The 22008-nt window shown below is 36.2% G+C and overlaps 1 protein-coding gene across 8 annotated transcripts in view; it reads left to right on the top strand.

Annotated features, from left to right (window-relative positions):
* The window catches only part of AP3S1 (adaptor related protein complex 3 subunit sigma 1), a 70495-nt gene that overhangs the window by 38044 nt on the left and 10443 nt on the right, over window positions 1-22008 (top strand). For 5 of the 8 annotated variants that reach the window (XM_065873129.1, XM_065873128.1, XM_065873132.1 and 2 more), the window contains one exon: window positions 6665-6736. The exons of the other annotated variants lie outside the window; for them this stretch is intronic. In XM_065873129.1, coding sequence (XP_065729201.1) covers window positions 6665-6736 — 72 coding nt within the window. The remainder of the gene's footprint in view (window positions 1-6664; window positions 6737-22008) is intronic. 8 annotated transcript variants of the gene reach the window in all.

Raw genomic sequence — 22008 nt, forward strand, 5'->3', positions numbered from 1 at the left:
AAGGATATTTTTGTGGAATTTATTTTATCTAGTGCACATTTTTATTTTTGCATCTGTGTATAGTATTATAATACTAGCTAAAATATATTGAGTACTTTTTTTGGTGAGATACTGTTCTAAGCCATTTATATTTATTATTTAATCACTAAAACAACTCTATGGCATAGGCACTATTATTATACCCAAATGAGGCTTAGAATTAAATAACTTGCCCTAGATTTCATAGTCAGAGACTAAGCTGGAATTTTAGTAGAATACTAAGTACTCTTAAGTACTAAGCTGCTTTGGAATAGATTCCTGTTACCCTTTGTGATCCAGGCATATAAATTTGTAATTAAAGGTAAAGGAAACACAAGGAAGTTTTGTTGATAGAAGGGCACAGGGAAGGGAAACTCTGTTTATATGTGGATATGGCATTTTTCTGAATATCTCTATCTTTTATATTTACTTTTGGAAAACTATGTAATTATTAAAATGAAGGAAAACTTAAAATATTATTCTTAATAAATTAAAAGTAATTTTTCTTCCACCAGCCTTTGAATTCCCAAGGCCAGAGATTAATGAGTAGCTACTTAGTAGATAACAGTTATATTGAAATTGACTTTAAACTTTTATCATTTAAAAATAAAACACAAGAGGGTGCCATGTACCATGTTACTTCTAGTTTTTTAGTCTTTTTATCTTTCTCTTTGTGAAATATAATGCAACAGCAGTTTTATTATTTTTTTGGTTGTCCTGGCTAGAACCCCCAAGGCCCATTAATTTGTTTTTCTTAATTTCTTAACTTCAGTTTGTAGATTATTAGTTTTGTATTGACCTTGTCCATGTAACGAATCAGCAGTGTATATCTACCTTGGGGCTCTAGATTCTAATTACGTTAAGTAATTCTTGCTAACTCAAAAGAAAATTAATGGAGAGTTTTTTGAAGTGGGTTTTTAAGTTTTCATCCAAACTTAGCATTTGAATGCCTTAAATCTTAAGAATTCTTTCCCTAAGTTAAGAACATGTAGTTGTAATGATATTTTGCTGCAGGGCACTTTTTTAAAAAGTATTTACATTTTTCATACTTGGTATTGTTCTGTTTTAAATATTGACAGCCTTTTTTCTTTCTAAGTTAGTAAGCAAATCCCAAAAACTTGGACACCACAGTATGTAGTTACCTTGCTTTTATATCAGTGTTTATTAGTAGAATTAGAATGTTCTCTTTCTGTTTTAATTTTGTAATCATACGTTTTGAACAGCCAGGTAAATAGTACTGGCTTTTGTTTAGTTGATGTGTTTTGGGCAGTGTTCAGCACTTTATCTAAATTATTTAACTAAATCTTTAAGATAATCCAGAAAGGTAGATAGTTGTATAACTATTTTATAGTTCTGATATTTGGAGGAGTTGAGTGACTTAGGCTCACATAGCTAGGTAGTAGCTAAGGAGGAATTTGAAGTCAGGTCTTTGTGGTTTCCTCACCGCTTTGTTATACTGCCTCTATAGACAGCTCATATTTTTTGTACATTATAGTTCACCAGTGGCACATTCAATGCTACCAAGAAATTTTTTTCTCTCTTTGTCAGATATAGTCTATGTTCAGTGGGTTCCACTGATCCTTCATAAGTAACACATAAGTGAAGGGAAACTATTCAGACAGCATTTTCACCAAGATAGTCATCTTCTGATGGTTAAGAAAGAATGGCTATAGTATATGGGTAATCAAACCAGTGGATCTGGAAAAAGTAAACATGAAAAAATAAAGCCATACTGGAAACTTTATTCTGAATAGTAAGTTTAATAATAATTTTAAATTAAGAAAGACCACTCACACCACATACGAAAATTAATTCCAGATAGATTTGGTCCAAACGTGAAAAATAAAACCATGAAGCTTTTGTTTTCTTCTGGGAGAATATCTTCCTGACCTTGCTATAGGCAAAAATTTCTTAAATTGGACCAAAAAAAAGATTAACCATAAAGGAAAAAAGCTGATAAGTTGGACTATATTGAAATTTAAAGCTTCTGTTCTTCCGAGAACATTATTAGGAGAATGAAAAGGCAAGTCAGAGTAGGAAAAGGTATCTGTAATATGTGTGTATGACAGGACTGTATCTAGCTATGTAAAGAATTTCTATACATCAATAAGAAAAAGACAGGTAATGAGCAGAAGTCTTGAACAGAAAAATGAGCAGAAGTCTTGAATAGACATCATGAAAAAGGATATCAAAATGGTAAATATGAAATGGTGGTCCATCTCTTTAGGCTTCAGGGAAATACAAATGAATATCACAATGACAGACCACCACACACCCATAAGAATGACTAAAATTAAAAGATTGACAACATACAGGGTTGACAAGGATGTGGCACTGTGGGAACTCCCATATACTATGATTTGGATTGTAAATTTTTTTTTTTAATGGCTGTGCCACACGGCTTGCAGGATCTTAGTTCCCTGAGAGGGATCAAACCCGCACCCCCTGCAGTGGAAGTGTGGAGTCTTAACCGCTGGACTGCCAAGGAAGTCCCTGGATTGTAAAGTTTTATAATTGCTTTGAAAACCTATCTGCTCCATGGCCCAGTGATTCTACTTTAGGTATACATTCAGTAGATATGTGTATATATGTTCACTAAAAGACTTATATAAGAATTAGTATCAGTACTAATTGTAATGGCCCCATGCCGGACCCGAATTTCTGTCAACCATGGAATAGATAAATACATTGTGGTATATTTCTGCAATAGCACACTGTATAACAACAAGAATGAATGAACTGTTATACTCATATTATGTAACAAAATAAATAAATCTCGCAAACAAATCAATGAATAGAAGAAGCCACTCATATGGTTCCATACTGTATGATTCCATTTAAATACACGGTTGTCCCTTGGTATGGTAGTTGGTATCTGCCGGGAATTGGTTACAGGACCTGCTGTGACCAGAATCCGTGGATGCTCAAGTCCCTTACAGTTGGCCTTCTGTATCTGTGGGTTCCACATCCCTGGATTCAGCCAACCATGGGTAGTATAGTACTATATTTATTGAAAAAAACTTGTTTCTAAGCATGCGCGCAGCATTGGACCCACACAGCTCAAGCCCAGATTGTTCAAGGGCCAATAGTAGTTCAGAAATAGACAAAATATATCTTTAATGTTAGAAAGCAGGGTAGTTACCCTTGATGTTGATAGTTGCCTAATGGAGTATGAGCGGGCTTCTACAGTGCTGGTAATAGTCTAACACCTGAATATTAAGTGCTGGTTACACAGGTGTACTTACTTTGTGAAAATTCATCAGGTTGTACATTGTTATGATTTGTGTACTTTTTTTATTATTGAGGTATACTTGGCTTACAATATTACATTGGTTTCAGGTGTACAACATAATGATTCACAATTTTTATAGACTATACTCCATTTAAAGTTATTATAAAATATTGGCTATTATAAAATATTGGCTATATTCCCTGTGCTGTATAATATATCCTTGTAGCTTACTAATTTTATACATAGTTGTTTGTACCTCTTAATCCCCTACTCCTATCTTTCCCCTCCCCCTTCCCTCTTCCCACTGGTAACCACTAGTTTGTTATCTATATCTGTGAGTCTGTTTCTGTTTTGTTATATTCATTCGTTTGTTTTATTTTTTAGATTCCACATGAAGGTGATAACAGACAGTATTTGTCTTTCTCTCTGACTTATTTCTCTATGCATAATACCCTCCATGTTGTTGGAACTGGCAAAATTTCATTCTTTTTCATGGTTGAGTAGTATTCCTCTCTCTCTCTCTCTCTCTCTCTCTCTCTCTCTCTCTGTGTGTGTGTGTGTGTGTGTGTGTGTGTGTGTGTGAGAGTGTGAGTATACCACGCCTTTATCCATTCATCTGTTGATGGACACTGAGGTTGCTTCCATATGTTGGCAGTTGTAAATAACGCTGCTATGAACATTGGGGTACATGCATCTTTTCAAGTTAGTGGGTTTTTTTTCTTCAGCTGTATACCCACCCAGGAGTGGAATTGCTGGATGATATGGTAGTTCTGTTTTTAGTTTTTTGAGGAACCTCCATACTGTTTTACACAGTGGCTGCGCCAATTTACATTCCTACGAACAGTGTGGTGTACTTTTCTGTACGTATGTTATACTTCAGTAAAAATTTACTGAAGGATAGAACTTAAATGGTTTTATTTCCTGTAACTTATTTAACTATGAGTTTATAAATGTATTCAGACCACTTCCATGTTAGAGATACTGTGTCAAAAATAAATTCATCTTTCTCAATGGGAAAATTTTCTCTTTTGGACTCCTCAAGAAGCCAGTATTTGTTAAATGCTTATTCTTTGTTCAAGCAGCGTTATCCCATTCTATCCTCATAACAAGAACGTGTTATAAGAAGAAGAAAAATGAGTCAGAATTAGAAATAGAATGAATAAAGTCATTTCATGGACCACGTCACCAAGACCTTGAGGAGAAATAGATGAAGTTGGGAGTTTGGATAGGTACTCAACAATATATATTTTCTACTTATCACACAATTGAAACAAACTAGGCACTCACTTGAGGATTACCTTTGTATGCCCCACACTTGGTCATCTTAATAACTTGCCTTGTCATAAATGAAACTATGTATAAAACTGTATATTCTTGGTTACTACTGATCTTTTATTTCTCCTGATCTAAGTCAAGGATCAACAAATTACATCCTGCAGGTCAAATTCAGCCTGCTACCTGTTTTTATAAATAAAGTTTTATTGGACTAGAGCCATGCTCATTTGCTTATGTATTGTCTGTGGCTGCTTTTGTGCTATACTGTATGGCCCACAAAGCCTAAAATTAAAATCTTTACTCTCCAGCCCTTTGCAGAGAAAGTTTGCCAACCCTTGGTCTAAGACAATGTTGATCATGGTCATATAGTTAAATACATTGTTTCACCTGTCTTATTCATCTACATTGATGCCAGGAAGGAGCCTTGGATTGTGGATCTGTGTAAATTGGCCTCAGATTGGAGTAGTTATAGCAAGAAGCCTGTTGTTTAGATTCTATTCTGTCCGGTAGGATCACCTATGAATACAGTGACCATACATTTCAGTTTGCTTGGAACAGTCCTGGTTTACATCTGTTGTTCCAGGTTATTATTATAGTACAATAACATTGCATACTGTTATTATAATATAATAATTAGTAGATGCTCTCTTTTACTCGTAATACCCCCCAGTTCGAATGATAAACTTACGGTCATTCTATCTGTGAAAATTACCACTGAGAAGGGTAGTGGATACAGAAATAGTGATAGAATCGTGACAACCATGCAAAGTGGAATTTAAGAGATTAATTTTTTTTTTTTTTTTTTTTGCGCTACGCGGGCCTCTCACTGGTGTGGCCTCTCCTGTTGTGGAGCACAGGCTCTTGACGCGCAGGCTCAGAGGCCATGGCCCACGGGCCCAGCCGCTCCATGGCATGTGGGATCCTCCTGGACTGGGGCACGAACCAGTGTCCCCTGCATCGGCAGGTGGACTCTCAAACACTGCACCACCAGGGAAGCCCTAAGAGATTAATTTTTGAAAGTTTGTATCAGAGGTCCCCAAGACCATCTCAGTGATTTGCTAGGAATCACAGGACTCAGAAGTTGCTATGTTTATGGTTAGGGTTTATTACAGTGAAAGTATACAGAGTAAAACCATCAAAGGCACATGAAGGGAAGTATGGAGGAAACCAGGTGCAAGCTTCCAGGTGTTGTCCCTTTCTACTGGAGTCACACAAGATGTGCTTAATTCCCCCAGAAGTGATATGTGATGACATGTGCAAAGTGTTCCAAACTAGGCAACTCACCCTAGCCTGGGTTTCCAGGATTTTTATTGGGGGTCAGTCATATAGGCATGTGACACCTCCATGACTGACCTTGGTTACTTAAGCTCCAGAACCTCAGAGAAAAAATATGTTCATTGTAAATCACACTGTTAGTATAAACTGTCTGCTCACACTGGTACTGTGTGGCCCAGGGCCTCAAGCATGCAGAAACACTCTTATCAGACAGAACTTTCCAAGGGCTCAGAGCTCAGTTCCCAGGAACTAGCCAAAGGCTCGTCTGAAAACAGGCCATTTTGGGAAACATATAGGGATTGAACAACCCAGGCTTACTGAGTTAACCCTTTCCCACACAAGGTCGTACAAGGTGCTTGAACCAGAGTTTGAGTCCAGGTAAGTCTGATTCCAGAGTCTGTGCTCTTTCCGTAAGTTTAATTTTTAGTGATCTTTTATACTGATTTGCTAATTAAAAATTATTGGCTATATTAGATGTGCTTGAGACTTGGACTGTGCCCATCTAGCTTGATAGATACTTATGACAAGCTTTCTTGTTTCCTCATATGAAGATAGGGAGCCTGATTTGAGTATTTTTCAGTATTTTTGTAAGTAATGGTGCTAACAATTTTTAGGTCTTAGTACTTTTCAGTGAAGTTTATTTTGTTTATTGTATTTCATTTATTAATGTATTGAAAAATAGTTTAGATGTACAAGCTATAATTATTCCTTTTGCACTTAATACAGTTTTTAATTTAAAAAAGAAATGTGATAATAGAGTTAGAAGTTTTAATTCACAATTAAGAATTGTCTGCCTTATAGGTAATAGATTTGAATGAACTTATTCAGTTCTCAAAAGCTTTTAACCTTTTTTCTTTTCTTTAGGTATTTGTGGAAACATTAGACAAGTGTTTTGAAAACGTCTGTGAACTGGATTTAATTTTCCATGTAGACAAGGTACAGTTTCTACATTATCAAATTTTCTAAGCTTTTTATCTTAGAAAAAAATGTTAATTTGTTAAAGTAAAAATAGATTTAGTGAATAATACTGTTTTTATTCCTTTATTCAATTCATAAGTATATTTACTCTGAGCCAGGCATGGTGCTTAGTGAAGAAGGTTCAGACCCTGGCCTAGAGGAATTCACATCTAGAGGAGGACAATGGGAATGGAGGAAATTATATTTAAACTAGATTTTTTTAGGGATTAGTAGATATTTCACAGACAGAAAAGGAGAGGATGACTCTACAGGCAGAGATATAAAATACATGCTTTTTGTGAGGGAAGGATTTGATATTGATCATGAGGCCTTAAAGTACCTTTAGTGACATGGATTTTGGGCTTCATTCTGAAGCAATTTAGTTTTTTAAAACAAGTTTCTATTAACATTATTGTTGCTTTGTTTGTTCATTTTTTGCGGGGGCAAGATAATTGTTTTTTTCTGTGTTAAGGATTTTGGATTGGTAGGTGGGAGATTAAAGTCAAGGAAATCAATTAAAAGTCTATTGCAGTAGTCCAGAAAGAAATGAACTAAGGCAGTAGAGTAGGGATGAAAGAAAGTATATAATTGATAGGACTTGATGGCCTATTGAAAGGAGGTGAGAGAAAGGAAGAATGCCTGAAATTCTATAGCCAGTTTTACTGGGTATTGGGGATAGGAAATTTACGAGGAAGAGATTCCACTTTTGCTATATATAGATTTTTTTTTTCTCTATAAGTTCATATAATGTAACAGACTGTTTTGAATGGTTAAGCCATTGAATAAAATTGTCTGGAAATAATCTGAAAATTTTAGCAAAAAATTGTGATTTTTAAAAATCAGCTTTATTGAAGTGTAATTTACACACATGAAAATTCAGTAGCTTTAAGCATACATTTGCCTAAGTTTTGGCACGTGCATTTAGTTATGTAACCATTACCACAATCAAGATACAGCACAAGGAATGCATTATATTATTTGTGAACATCAAAAGAATACATTTACTATTAGCTGGTCCTTTAGATCATATTTCTCATTTACTAAATGATTTAATTTCATATATTGACTCATTTTGGATATAGAACTTAAACTTGATACTGTAAGAGAATTATTTTAGTTTTCTACTGCTTTTCTCTATTATCTGTCTTATGCTGTTCGCACTTACAAAGACTCCTGTTATTTTTAGGCATTAAGGTTCACAATATTCTAAAGTATGTTTTGGTACATGGTTAAAATGTTTAAAATTCTATTTTTAAAATGACTGCTCAAAGATCACTAGATTATATGTTGCATCTAGCAATTTTTTGAGAAAATTGAAGATTCTATTGTAAAATATTGTAGCAAGAGTAAAGTTGTCACATTTGTAGCAGAGAATAAAAGTTTTCCTTAATAGGAAAATTAAGCTCTACATATATACAACTTCCATACATGATACACAGTGTTTTTAAAACTTCTATTTTATGTTAATATATGTCCATTTTAGAAAAATCAGAAAGTATAAATAAGAGGAGAATAAATAGACACTATCTCAATTTCAGAGATTGACTAGTATTAAAAGATAAACTGAGGCACACTAAAAATTTTAAGAGTTTATTTGAGTAAAAATTGATTCAGATTGGTCAGCACCAAACCAGAAATGGTTAGGAATACTCCGCTGACAGGAGCTAGGGGAAAGACGTTTATAGAGAAGAGGCAGAAGCAAAGCAAGGGAATTATCTGATTGGCTATTGCTTAAGCACCTATATTATTTGGGAAAGCCAAGTTGGCTGTTTGTGATTGGTTGTTCTTATGTGTTGATTTCTTAACCTTGAGGCATTTTAGGCTGAGGTTGGGCTTTGCTTATGTATTAGAGCTGCCTCAGTCTAATCGCCTCCTTTTTTTAATTAACACTAGTGTTAACATTTTAGAGTATGTGTATTTCTAGACTTTTTTGTACAAATGAGTACTGAAACAAATATGTCTTTAAAAAATCAAAAATAGGACCACATATGTAGTCTGTATAGCCTGTTCATTTCACACAACAGTGTATCACTGTTTTGAAACCTGCTAGAATTAGCTGGCCTAAACTCTTGTTTTAATTTTTTTTCAATGCAATGAGAAAAAAACTTCAGTATAACAAGAGTTAGAGACCAGTAAAATAGACACTTCCTGTCCCTGTACTCTCTGTCTAAAACAATGCTAGTCTTGTTTTCAGCCCTTCTATGAAAGTAGGCTTGTTTTCAACTTTCAAGCAGCCCTGGACCTTCCAACAGTCAGAGATCTCCTAAATAGCTCAACTCATTTCTTCCTAGGAGCAAATACAGAGTTTTGTACGCAGTCCTCTGTGTGCTGTTATACTACACTTGGATAGAGGGAAGGAGGAAGTTGTAAAGAATACCCCTTTTGTTATCAGTCAGGATGGGCTAGTTTATGCTGCGGTAACAATATCAGAGTATTTCTGATTCACACAGTATGTTTATCATGTCCCACATGCTGTCAGTCTGGAATCCATGGTGACAAAGCTGCCAGTATCTGGAAAATCATCAGTTTTTATGTCAGAGAGAAAAGAGTTTTCATGGGTAAATTGATCTGCTTTTCAGACTATCACACGTGATAGTTTTGCCAAATGTTTTGCCACTACAAGCATGGATCACTAACTTTCTAGCCTGCAATATAATAGTTTCCATGTGGCCTACTGCCCAACCCCTAAGTCAGTGTCTTTTCCTTTATTGTGATTGTTATCAGTTTCTCATTACAAACCTTCAAGTACTAATTTGTGTATCAGTCACATAAGCTAATATTTGTAGTCACCCTGAAGTAGTGGAACAGCACCCCCTGCCCAAAATTGATTTGGATGTAGAGACTGAAGATACCACATGTACACCAAGAGGATCTGATCTGAAAAGGTTTATCATTTACATAATAAGCTTTTCGGGGGAAAACAAGGAACAGCGACTATCTTGGGGTTTTATGTGGTTAGGGGGTAGGGCTGGGTTGAGGGTTTCCACATTCAGGCCAGGTCTTGTGTAATTTAAACTTCCCGCCAGTGCAAAGGAAGGAGCACCTGGACTTTCTTATCAACTTGCCCACATGTGGGCAGAAGAGGAAGGGAGAACAGTGGGATTTGAAAGCTGTCAGCAGGCAGGCATCAAAAATGGAGTCAGACTCTATTACAGCTAAGTTATGCTGTGGTAATAACACCTAAAATATGAGTAACTTGGTTTATTTCTTACTTATACTGCATGGCCACTGTGGGTTTGCTGGGAAGATCTGCTTATTTGCGCAACTGTGTTTCCTGCCCATTTCCTGAACACTGTGGCTTTAATTGGGCAGCCCCAGGTTGTCACCACTACTGCAGCACAGCATCAAATCCCGGGGCAAAGATGAAAGAGCTAAGGATTTATAAAGAGCTTGGTTTGGAGCATGTATGACATGTATGGACAGCTATAGAAGTGCTCTGTCTACTCCTCCCTGCATTCCCCCCATCCCCCAAAAGATCAGGGTAAGGGAGATCTGATTGGAGGCCTCAGTGTCTTTCCTACCCTCCAGGCCAGGAGAATGAAGAATTAAGAGTGAGAGTGGAGAGGTTTCTTCTAGCCCAGTCCCTCTTAAGGAGTTTGATAGCCTATCCTTAAACCACAGGATACAGAGTGAGAGTCTCCTTTTCCTTTCACCACCTGAAGAACTCTAACCATTAAGAGTATCTCAGCAACCACACCTAAGTACCAGTGAGCCAACAGAGAAAAAAGAATGCCATCTCAACAGAGAGATGAGGAACAGGCTGAACAATCAGAACATATGCTCCGTGAAAAACAACTACTACAGGAGATCAGTGAACACTTGAAATTTTAAAATGGTAAAAAGTGCTTAAGGAGATGCAATCCGAAAAGGTCTTCCTGGGGCTTAAAAATGTGTTTTCAAACTACAGAGTTTAAAGAAGAGAATGGTCACAGTTGAGGCTTGAATTACAGATAGAAGATGAATGCAGGAAATAATCTCAAAGCATATAATTGAAAGATTAAGAGATAGAAAACATGAAGGAAAAGGTAAGAGAATATGAAGTATTTAGCATGTATTATAAAAGTATTTTGAAGCTGTTACCACCTGGGGGAAAGGAGAGTAGGGAATAACAGAGCATTTAGTAGGAAAACAAGGCATCTCAGCGGTAGAAAGACTTGATATTTTACAAATAAGAATAAAGTCATATTTGATTAAAAGAGCAAGGAAAGAGATAGTTTTCATTAATAAAAATTATAAACAGTAGAATCTCTGATTTAAAAGGGGGAAATAATATAAATAAAATCTGATCAAGACAACCAATTTTGGGGGAAAGGGAAATTATTTAAAATAAATGTATTATTCAGTATAGTAAGTGTGAATTGAATGAAACAATCCATTAAAAGTCGGAGATGATGAGTTTAAAAAGGTACAGCTTTGGGGCTTCCCTGGTGGCGCAGTGGTTGAGAGTCTGCCTGCCGATGCAGGGGACATGGGTTTGTGCCCCGGTCTGGGAGGATCCAACATGCTGCAGAGCAGCTGGACCCGTGAGCCATGGCTGCTGAGCCTGCGCGTCCGGAGCCTGTGCTCCGCAATGGGAGAGGCCACAACAGTGAGAGGCCCGCATACCGCAAAAAAAAAAAAAAAAGTACAGCGTATATAGGAAAGACAGGATAAATTCTAGAGTATTTCCCTTTATTAACCAGTTTCCATAACATTTGGTTCCCCAGTAGTCACCAGAAGTGATCATGGAATTTCTTTTTTAGTACCCTTGTGACATACGAATTTTAACATAATTGATTTGTTTTAATCCACTGTGGATATTATTCTTTTTGATGCTCAAATTGCCCTGTCTTTGGCCAGTGGGGGAACCCCTTCACGTTGTCTTCTGGGTTCTTTTGACATGACCCCTCTCCCCCTCCATGACTTTGATAGTTGCTTTGTGTTCTGGTACAACTAGGTGTTCCAGATTCACTTTATTTATTTCCGGCTCTAGATATGTTATCAGTCATTCCTTCTAGGAGCCCTGATTTTTTTTTTTTTAAGTGGGAAATGGTATGGAGAAATCATAGTCTGGATGGAGGTGCTTGTAATTATGAGGTTGATCATTGTTTCTCCACCTTTTCTATGGGCAGAGCATCTTATATATTTTTTGCCTTAGCCCTCATGTTAGTGTTCTCTCTGTAAGGTTCCTTTTAGTGGATGATGATGTATAGAAATGACAGTCCTAGCAACATGTATGCTAGTTGGTAGAGGTGTGATTATTACTTCTGGTTCTCAGTGAACCAAGCTAGGAAATAGATGTATGTACACACACCTGCCTATTTCTATATCTTTATATATATTAAAAATCATTGAGTTCTTCTTAATACCCCAGCGTCTAGTGCAACTCTACAGAATTTATTCTAGCCTTCATCTTTTCCATATCTGCACTTCTCTGACAGTGAGAGATTATTCTCATTCCTATTATTTGTATTATTGTTGATGCATTTACTTAATTTGCTTAATCCTTCCTTTCTATAACCCAGCTCCTGGCTGGGCCATTCAAAGCCAGACATGCAGGGCTTCACCCTCACCTGCCAGCACTAGTCAAATGCTTGGCACCCCCCTTCTACTGAGCAAGTTGTTAGAAAGTCAAACCTGATAAAAAAAATTGCAGTAAATAAAAGTACTTTTTAAAAACTTAGATGATTTGAAAAAGAAATTAATGAAATTTCTAGAAGAGAAAAATGTCAAAATTAAAATTTTCAGTGGATGGGTTTAAACATAAATATATCTGAGTAAATAGAAAGGTAGAATACATTGTCCATAATGCAGCATAAAAGGACAAGAAAGCCTGAAAATGTGAAATATAGTTTACAGGTCAGGGAAGATAGAGCAAGAAATATCTAATGAAAAAGAAAGAACGAGGCATATTCAATATCTAAGTATCTAATGGCCGAGAATTTTCCAGAATTAATGGAAGATGCCAATCCACAGATAAAAGAATCACAAGCAGAATAAATAAAAAGAAATCTACACATAGACTAATGATAGTAAAATTGAATAGCAGAGAGAGAGCTCTTAAAATCATCCAGAAATAAAAGACATATTACTTTCACAAGAGCAGTGGTCAGACTGGGAAGTGAATTCTCAACAGCAACCACAGAAGTTAGAAGATGTTGTGTTGAAAGAAAGTAACTGTCAACTGTAGTTCTAAAATTAGCAAAACCATCTTTCAAGATTATGGGTGAAATACAAACATTATTTGAGAAATAATGAGGGAATTTGCAACCAGCAAGCCTTTGGACTAAAGGAAATTCTAAAGAGGGCAATTTACACGGAAAGAAATCTGAAATATAAGGAGTGAGTTGAAGAGGGAAGAAGAGCAAAGAAAGAAGTAAATTTGTGGGTAAGGATAAAAGAACATTGACTCTTAAAGTACTTATGAGATTAAAATGAAAAAAAATTGTAGCATTAAAATACAAGTCAACAATAACACGTAAGCCAGGAATATTTTAAGGTCTTTTTTCTTTTTTTTTTTTTTTCGGTACGCGGGCCTCTCACTGTTGTGGCCTCTCCCGTTGTGGAGCACAGGCTCTGGACGCACAGGCTCAGTGGCCATGGCTCACGGGCCCAGCTGCTGCACGGCATGTGGGATCTTCCCGGACCGGGGCACGAACCCATGTCCCCTGCATCGGCAGGCGGACTCTCAACCACCGCACCACCAGGGAAGCCCCTAAGGTCTTTTAATGAGCATTCATGACCCTTATGATAAGCAGCCTTTAAAAAGGATTTCTGTATAATCAACCCAAAATATAGAATAGCAAGTAGAACAGCTTTCTAGTTTTTCAGACTTGAATATTTTGAATTTTCCGATTTGAAACATTCATATTCAGTGTGAGTATAAAATGCATTGTGTAACAAAATAGAATCACTCTTACCTATTACTCTATTTATTTATTTTTGTTTTTTTTTGGCCACACAGCACGGCTTGTGGGATCTTAGTTCCCCGATCAGGGATTAAACCTGTGCCCCTGCAGTGGAAGCACTGCATCCTAACCACTGGACCACCAGGGAATTCCTTTACCTGTTGCTTTAAATTACTATACCACTGTTGCTTTCCATTGGTCAGCAATTAACAAATGCCTCATTATTATTAGTATATTATAGTATGTTAAAGTATGTTATATACTTAACCTTTCTATTTTGTCTTGAAAATTTTATCAAAATTTTGATGGCTAACAAAATATACTCTTAATTCCTTTCAAAATTACTTACAAAATTGTCATACTTTAGACTTCTCTTTCATGATATAATATTAAAGAAGAGAGAAGTTTGTGTGGGGATTATGCTCTTTAGCAGGAGAACCTGCTCAACTGCATCAATCTCAAGATATCCACATACCTGTAGCACTCATTATTTCCTTAGCAAACACTTTCTTCAGGTTAATGATATTATCAAGTGAAAGTTTTGTTTTGTTTTGATTTTTTGGCTGTGTTCATTGCTGCATGCGGGTTTTCTCTAGTTGCAGCGAGTGGGGGCTACTCTTCATTGTGGTGCGCGGGCTTCTCACTGCAGTGGCTTCTCTTAGTTGTGGAGCACGGGCTCTAGGTGCACAGGCTTCAGTAGTTGCGGCACACAGGCTCAGTAGTTGTGGCTCGCTGGCTCTAGAGTTCAGGCTCGGTAGTTGTGGTGCAAGGGCTTAGTTGCTCCGCAGCATGTGGGATCTTCCTGGACCAGGGATCGAACCTGTGTCGCCTGCATTGGCAGGCGGATTCTTAACCACTGTGCCACCAGGGAAGTCCCCAGGTGAAAGTTTTGACTTATATAACACTTTGATATTTCAGCTATCCTGTTGGAGAATAATTATACAAAAATTTAATATATTTTTAGATTTAATGAAGTTCTGATAAATATATTTTGAGAGGATGTATTTCTGAAGCTAAGCTTCTTTTTTTAAATGTTGGTAGTGACTCCAGTAAAACCCAAAGACATCCATTTTCTTACTTAAATTTTTTCATTATAGCTTTTATTTATAAATACCCATAGAGCTAAAGCATGACAAGAAAATATCATACTTTGTTGATTCTAAAATGCTGATTTTCTTTCACATTTTAACATTTTTGAGATCAGTATGCATTTACAATTCTATAGCTTGCCATAATTTTTTTTTACTTTTTCTGGTAGTTACATTTTATTTTTTTAATTTATTTTCTTTTGCCACATTGGGTCTTCGTTGCTGCGCACAGGCTTTCTCTAGTTGCAGCAAGTGCGGGCTACTCTTTGTTGTGGTGCACGGGCTTCTTCTTGTGGTGGCTTCTCTTGTTGCGGAGCATGGGCTCTAGGTACGCGGGCTTCAGTAGTTGTGGCACGAGGGCTCAGTAGTTGTGGCTCATGGGCTCTAGAGCGCAGGCTCAGGAGTTGTGGTGCACAGGTTTAGTTGCTCCACGGCATGTGGGACCTTTCCAGACCAGGGCTCGAACCGTGTCCCCTGCGTTGGCAGGCGGGTTCTTAACCACTGCACCACCAGGAAAGTCCCTAGAGCAGTGGAGTAGGTCGCTCTGTCCTCCCACTGGTCTGGCAACAGCAGATGGGTAGGAGGCAGGCATCTGAAGACCCCATGCGTACCTTGCCCCCAACAGCCCTCTGCTTGGCCGCTACCCTGGCGGGGTTGAGGCAGTGAGGTTGGCTGCTTGTCATAATTTAATTGTCAGCACTTTTCCTTTTCAGTGGTATGTAAAGTAATGATGTTTTTTATGATCAATTGTACTTAGATTTGAAGAAATATCAAAATATGAAGTGAGGTTTAGACCATTTAGAATTATAAATACAGGTATTAATAGATTACTTGAGGTACATTATTTAAATTTTTATTAGAAAATACATGTATTAACATTTTATTATCAAATTAGTAAGAGTATGACCCACAGGTACATAAATGGAAATTTGCTAACATATTTAAAATAAGGTGTCATTTCATCAAAATCGGTTATTTTCTTAATAATAAAAAAAACATTTCTTACAGTATTATGGTCTTTAGAGTAGACTTATAACTCTGCTTTGCCTCCCCTTCAACCCCTTTTAAAACTCCTGTTCAGTGTTCTTTTTCAAGAGGAGAAGAGGGAGGTGTTCCTTGCAAAACACATTTTACAAAATATTTATTGAGTGCTTAACACTTTGCAGGGTTATGTGAAGAATATGTCCTTACCCCAGTCCTCAAGTAATTGTTTTAGGAAGATGTGTGGTGTCTGTCTGCCTGTGTCTGTGTCTTTGTCTGTCTCACAGACACAAACCATTAACATTACAGTGTTATTCATATATTTTATTATTTTAAAATTACAATAATAATACTTAAATTTCTTGAAACAAAGAAGTCAAATAGTACTGAAGGCTATATGATTAAACATGAAAGTTCTTCTTACCTTGTCCCCTTCCTTATACCTATTAACCGCTACCCCACTTCCGTGAAGTAATTTCTCTTAATAGTTTGTCTAGGTAGGCTTCCAGACTTTCTTTCTATATGTTTCCAAAGATATGCATAGTTCTCTTGGTTCAGTGAGTGATAAAGCATGTTTTTATTTCACATAATGTTCTATGCCTTGCTCTATTAACTTCATCTCTCTTTAGATCCTTCCATATCAATATATATGTATCAGCTTTATTCTTAAGTGAAATATTGTGTAGAACGTATATGCCATATTTTACTTGACCACCCCTGTAGTAAGATATTAATGTAGTCAAATTAAAAGATGTTTGGTGCAAAGGACCTCATTTCTAGCATAAATTATAGCAAAGTAGCTTTATTCTTTGAAAACAAGTGACAATCCATAGAAAGGGCTCTATGTAATTTGACTTCCTTTCATTTTTTTGTTTTTAGATGCTCGGTTCTGCCTGGTTGACCTGTAACTGTTAAAAAGTGAAATGTAGGACTTCCTTGGTGATCCAGTGGTTGACTCCATGCTTCCAATGCAGGGAGGGTGGGTGCGATCCCTGGTCGGGGAACTAAGATCCCACATGCTGTGCAGTGTGACAAAAAAAAAAAAAACAAAACAGTAAAAAGTGAAATGTATTTGATTTAATCTTCATTTACTCTCCAATGATTATGTAGGCTTTACTCAACTAAGATGCTGCTGTCTCTAAGCACTGTATGTAAATATTTAATAAATATGGTTTACTGATGGGGTAGTTAGACTAAGTACAAAAAATGCCGTGTTCTTTTAACTTTTGAATTTTAAGATAATTGAGATAAATGATTTTGAAGAAAGAAGTGTTGGCATCTAATATTTATTAGATGCCAACTGTGTGCATTATAATATTTTGTAAATAATAATAAAATAATATAGAGACCACTTAATCTTATGTGTTACAGTAGTTTTAAGCCAAAGTCTCAGGTTCTGCATTGACACATAAAAAGACTTCTTGTTTAACACATGTAAAAAGTGGCGTGCTTCTCTTATCACTAACAAATATTCAACACCTTTGAGCTACCTCTTAAATAACTTAAATAGGGGCTTCCCTGGTGGCGCAGTGGTTGAGAGTCCCCTGCCGATGCAGGGGATACGGGTTCGTGCCCCGGTGCGGGAAGATCCCACATGCCACGGAGCGGCTGGGCCCGTGAGCCATGGCCACTGAGCCTGCGCGCCTGGAGCCTGTGCTCCGCAACAGGAGAGGCCACAACAGTGAGAGGCCCGCATACCGCAAAAAAAAAAATAATAATAAATAAATAAATAAATAACTTAAATAGGTACATGGCCATTGCCTTTAATATTGTTCCCTGAATGATCTCTCTTACTCTTTAGGAAGGTGTTTTTTTTTTAAGTAATATATGCTCATGTTAAAAGTTTTCAAAACAAATAAACAAACAAACAAACAAAAACTATGAAAGAAAGCTAAGTCTCCTTTCTTCCTCAGTCCTCCAATCCCATTCTTTAGGCAACTACTATCTATTAAAAAATATTTGCAGCACATTATATACCTATTGGAATGGCCAAAATCCAGAATACTGACAACGCCAAATGCTGGTAAGGATGTGAAGCAACAGGAATTCTCATTCATTTCTGGTGTGAATGCAAAATGATACAGTCACTTTGGAAGACAGTTTGGCGATGCCTTAAAAAACTAAACATACTCTTATCATGCAATCCAGCAATCGTGCTCTGTGGTATGTACCCAAAAGAGTTGAAAACTTATGTCTATACAAAAACCTGCACATGGATGTTTATAGCAACTCTTTTCATAGTTGCCAAAACTTTAAAGCAACCAAGATGTCCTTCAGTAGGTAAATGGACAAACAAGCTGTGTTATATTCAGTCAATGGAATTTTATTCAGTGCTAAAAATAAATGAACTATCAAACTATGAAAAGACATTGAGGAACCTTAAAATGCATATTACTAAGTGCAAGAAACCAATCAGAAAAGGCTATGTACTGTGTGATTCCAACTATATGACATTCTGGAAAAGGTAAAACTATGCATATACTGAAAAGATTAGTGGTTGTCAGGCTTGGGGAGGGAGGGGGATGGGTGAATAGGTGGAGCATAGAGGATATTTAGGATACTCTGTGTGATACCATAATGGTAGGTATATATCATATTTATCCAAACCCATAGAATGTACACCACCAAAAGAGAGCTCTTGAGGTAGACTATGACTTTGGGTGATTATGATGTGTCAGTGTAGGTTCATCAGTTGTAATATATTTACCACTCTGGGTAAGCTGTGCATGTCAGAGGCCAGGCTGTATGTATGGGAAAGTTTCTGTACCTTCCTCTTAATTTTGTTGTGAACCTAAAACTGCTCTTAAAAAAATAAAGTCTTTTTTTTTCTAATTATTTTCGTGCTTTCCAAAATTTTTCTGGGTATATCCAAGTGTGTGTAATTTTTTTAGTATACCTCAGTGGGACCATATTATAGATATCGTTCTGTTCCTCTCATTTGTTCATTTAATAACTTACCAATATTTCTGAGGAATCTGTATATTTCTCATTTTTAGGTGTGTGATAATAGTGTAGATTCACCGTTTTAGTTTTGTATTTTTCTTTGCTCTTACCAACAGTTTCATTGATCATTCTTATTCTTGTACATATATCTGCCTCCAGTAACTTTTATTATTTTATTAACTCATAATGCTCATTTTCTCTTGCCTCTAACTTTCAATTCAGTCGGTTTTTTTGTCATTCTTTTTTTTTCCCCATTTAACATCTTTATTGGAGTATAATTGCTTTACAATGGTGTGTTAGTTTCTGCTTTATAACAAAGTGAATCAGTTATACATATACATATATCCCCATATCTCTTCCCTCTTGCGTCTCCCTCCCTCCCACCCTTCCTATCCCACCCCTCTAGGTGGTCACAAAGCACCGACAATTCAATCTTTATTTTCTTGTAGAACTGTGGGAATAATGTGTGCAATGTGATCTCATTTGTGTACATTAGATATATACACACACACATATAACAAGTATATGCATAACAAGTTTTCTAGAAGGATATATAAGATACAATTAACTGTGATTATCTTTAGAGGGACCTAATAACAGAAGCAGAGGATGGTAGAGACTATTTTTATATATAAGTTTCTGTATGGCTTATATTGTGATTTAAAAAAATAAAAATGAAATTTAGAAGTTACGGTCTATGTCCAGAAGAAAAAGGCAAAAATACAGTTAGTGTGGTATTTGTCACTTTTTAAACACTTAAATACCTATAAAAATTCATAAGAGAGAGTGAAAACTCGTTGAACTTTTTGGTGAACATCAAAGCAGTTTAGTAGATGAGTTGTATTATAAGCAAATTGTTACCCTTTTATTTCCATAAAAATCTGTTTTAAGTAAAATTTATAAATACTGAAATATGTCAACCATATGAGTTAGGGCTAAGCTAAAAGCAGAGCTTTATCATCCTCTTTCTCATATTAAGTCTGCCAAAAATTCTTCTCAATTGTTGGAACATGAATTTTTCTATCAGTAGACATGTTCACCTTCTTAATTTCCCCTCCTCATGTGACATACCTTACTTTGGACACCATAACCTGAATAGTATTGGAGTAGCCTCCCAATTAATAGTTCTCATTCCCACGATGTTTATCTCCTTAAATTTCTTATTTATTTATTTCAATTTATTTTATTTATTTATTTTTGGCTGCGTTGGGTCTTCGTTGCTGTGCGTGGGCTTTCTCTAGTTGCAGCGAGCAGGGCCTACTCTTTGTTGCCTACTCTTTATGTGGGCATCTCATTGTGGTGACTTCTCTTTGTTGTGGAGCATGGGCTCTAGGCATGCAGGCTTCAGTAGTTGTGGCATATGGGCTCAGTAGTTGTGGCTTGCAGACTCAGTAGTTGTGGTACACAGGCTTAGCTGCTCTGCAGCATGTGGGATCTTCCCGGACCAGGGCTCGAACCCGTGTCCCCTGTATTGGCAAGCGGATTCTTAACCACTGTGCCACGAGGGAAGCCCTCTCCTTAAATTTCTACGTAACGTGTTGTACCTCCTCACTGAGAATACACTCTTTAGGCATTTATTATCTTTATAATAAGTGAGATTATGTTTAAGAATTTAGCTCACAGGCCCTTCAATACTAGTTTCTGTGTCTTCTGGATCTGAACTGGCTTTCATAGGAATTATTTTTACTTTAAGGACAAATTTACATTCATTTCTTAGAATTTCTTACATACGACCCACATTTGTAGGCTGCCCATATTTTGTTACCTCTAAAGTTGGTAGATATTTCAGTATTACTGAAATCTGTAGTTTCCACCAATCTAGTGCTTGTGTTCTGAGATGTTTCGAAAGGCAATAGTACAATGTATATGTAGGGATGAACCCATAAGAAAGCCTGAGCAAAACGGGGGTGGTGGAGTTGTTACACTTCTATCAGCATATAAGTCACGCTATTGCATAAGAATTTGTTTTAAAAAGGAAAGAGGAATTTCCACTGCTAAAACAGAAGTTTTAATGAATCTCTGTCCCCTAGCCATGGCCTTTCTTTCTGAACACTTTTTATGCATACAGTACCTATTAGCTATTATAAGGGAATTTTATTTTATCACCTAGTTATCTTCTTGACCTTTAATTGAATTTTCGTAGATTATGATTTGCTGTATCAATTTCATTTATTATTGTTAACAGAAGAAAGCAAAGTATTGGACTTGGATCACTCAGATTTAGGTTTGAGTCATTGATTTGCCACATATTAGCTTATGCGTCTTGAGTGAGCTGGTTTATTCTCTCAGCTGTAACAAAGGTTAATGTGAGAATTAAATCAGATACTGTAAGTGCAGCATCAAAACAGAGTTTTAATAAATGGTATCTAGTAACAGAAAAGATAGTAGTAGAAGTGATGATATTTAGCACTATTGTTTAAAACAATTGTAGCTTCTGGTTTTGTTTGCTAAGGAAAAGTAATTTCTGTAATTCTTCAAAATTGGTATGTGAGGTGTCCATCTTTCCAAAATGAAACATTAATAAATAATAGGAATTTTAAAAATCATGAGTACATTTGCATGAAAACTTAAAAAGGAATGAAAATCAAACAGTATAATTATATATTTAATTTTTAAAAGTTTTTGTTTAAAATACCTATTAGGTTTTATTTTTTAAGCACCTATTAGGTGCTTCACTTGAATTTATTTAATCCTTATGATAATTCTATGAGGTACCCATACTATTTCTACCTCTCTTTTACAGATAAGGTAACAGAGAGGTCAAGTAACTAACTTCTGAAGGGTATACAACTAATAAGTGATAGAGTCAGTATTTATACCTTTCTAATTTCAGAGTCTCCATTCTTAATGCTGCCACATTGCTTTTTAAAAATTATAGCACAGTATACTGTTCTGTGACACTCCAGCTTTGACTTGGTGATTTTTGATCCAGTAAAATACCTTATGACAAAACACCTGGGTTATAGTTTTTCTCCCCAATGGAAAATGTTGTTTTTTGTCATTGTAAGATGTATTTGATCATAAAAAATCTGAGTAATTAGATATATAGAGAGGGCTTTGGGGTAAAAGCGTTATTAAAGTACCTATGATATAATGAAACTTTTACTTCATTTTAAATCTAGAGCTTGTAGGAATGCCACATAGCCTCATTGAGTACCTTGAGCATAAAACAACTTAATAATTACAGACTAAGAATCAGGTATAAAAGGCCCTTATGGGTCATTTTTTTTTTTTAGCATTAATCCTGATACTATCATGGTAGCTAATGTTTATTGATTATTTACTTTGTTTTGCGCACTTCCATGGCCACTGACCTCACTTAATCTTTCCATCAGTCTGTGAAGGAGATACT

This window comes from Phocoena phocoena, chromosome 3 (assembly GCF_963924675.1).
Source record: "Phocoena phocoena chromosome 3, mPhoPho1.1, whole genome shotgun sequence".
Lineage (NCBI taxonomy): Eukaryota > Metazoa > Chordata > Mammalia > Artiodactyla > Phocoenidae > Phocoena > Phocoena phocoena.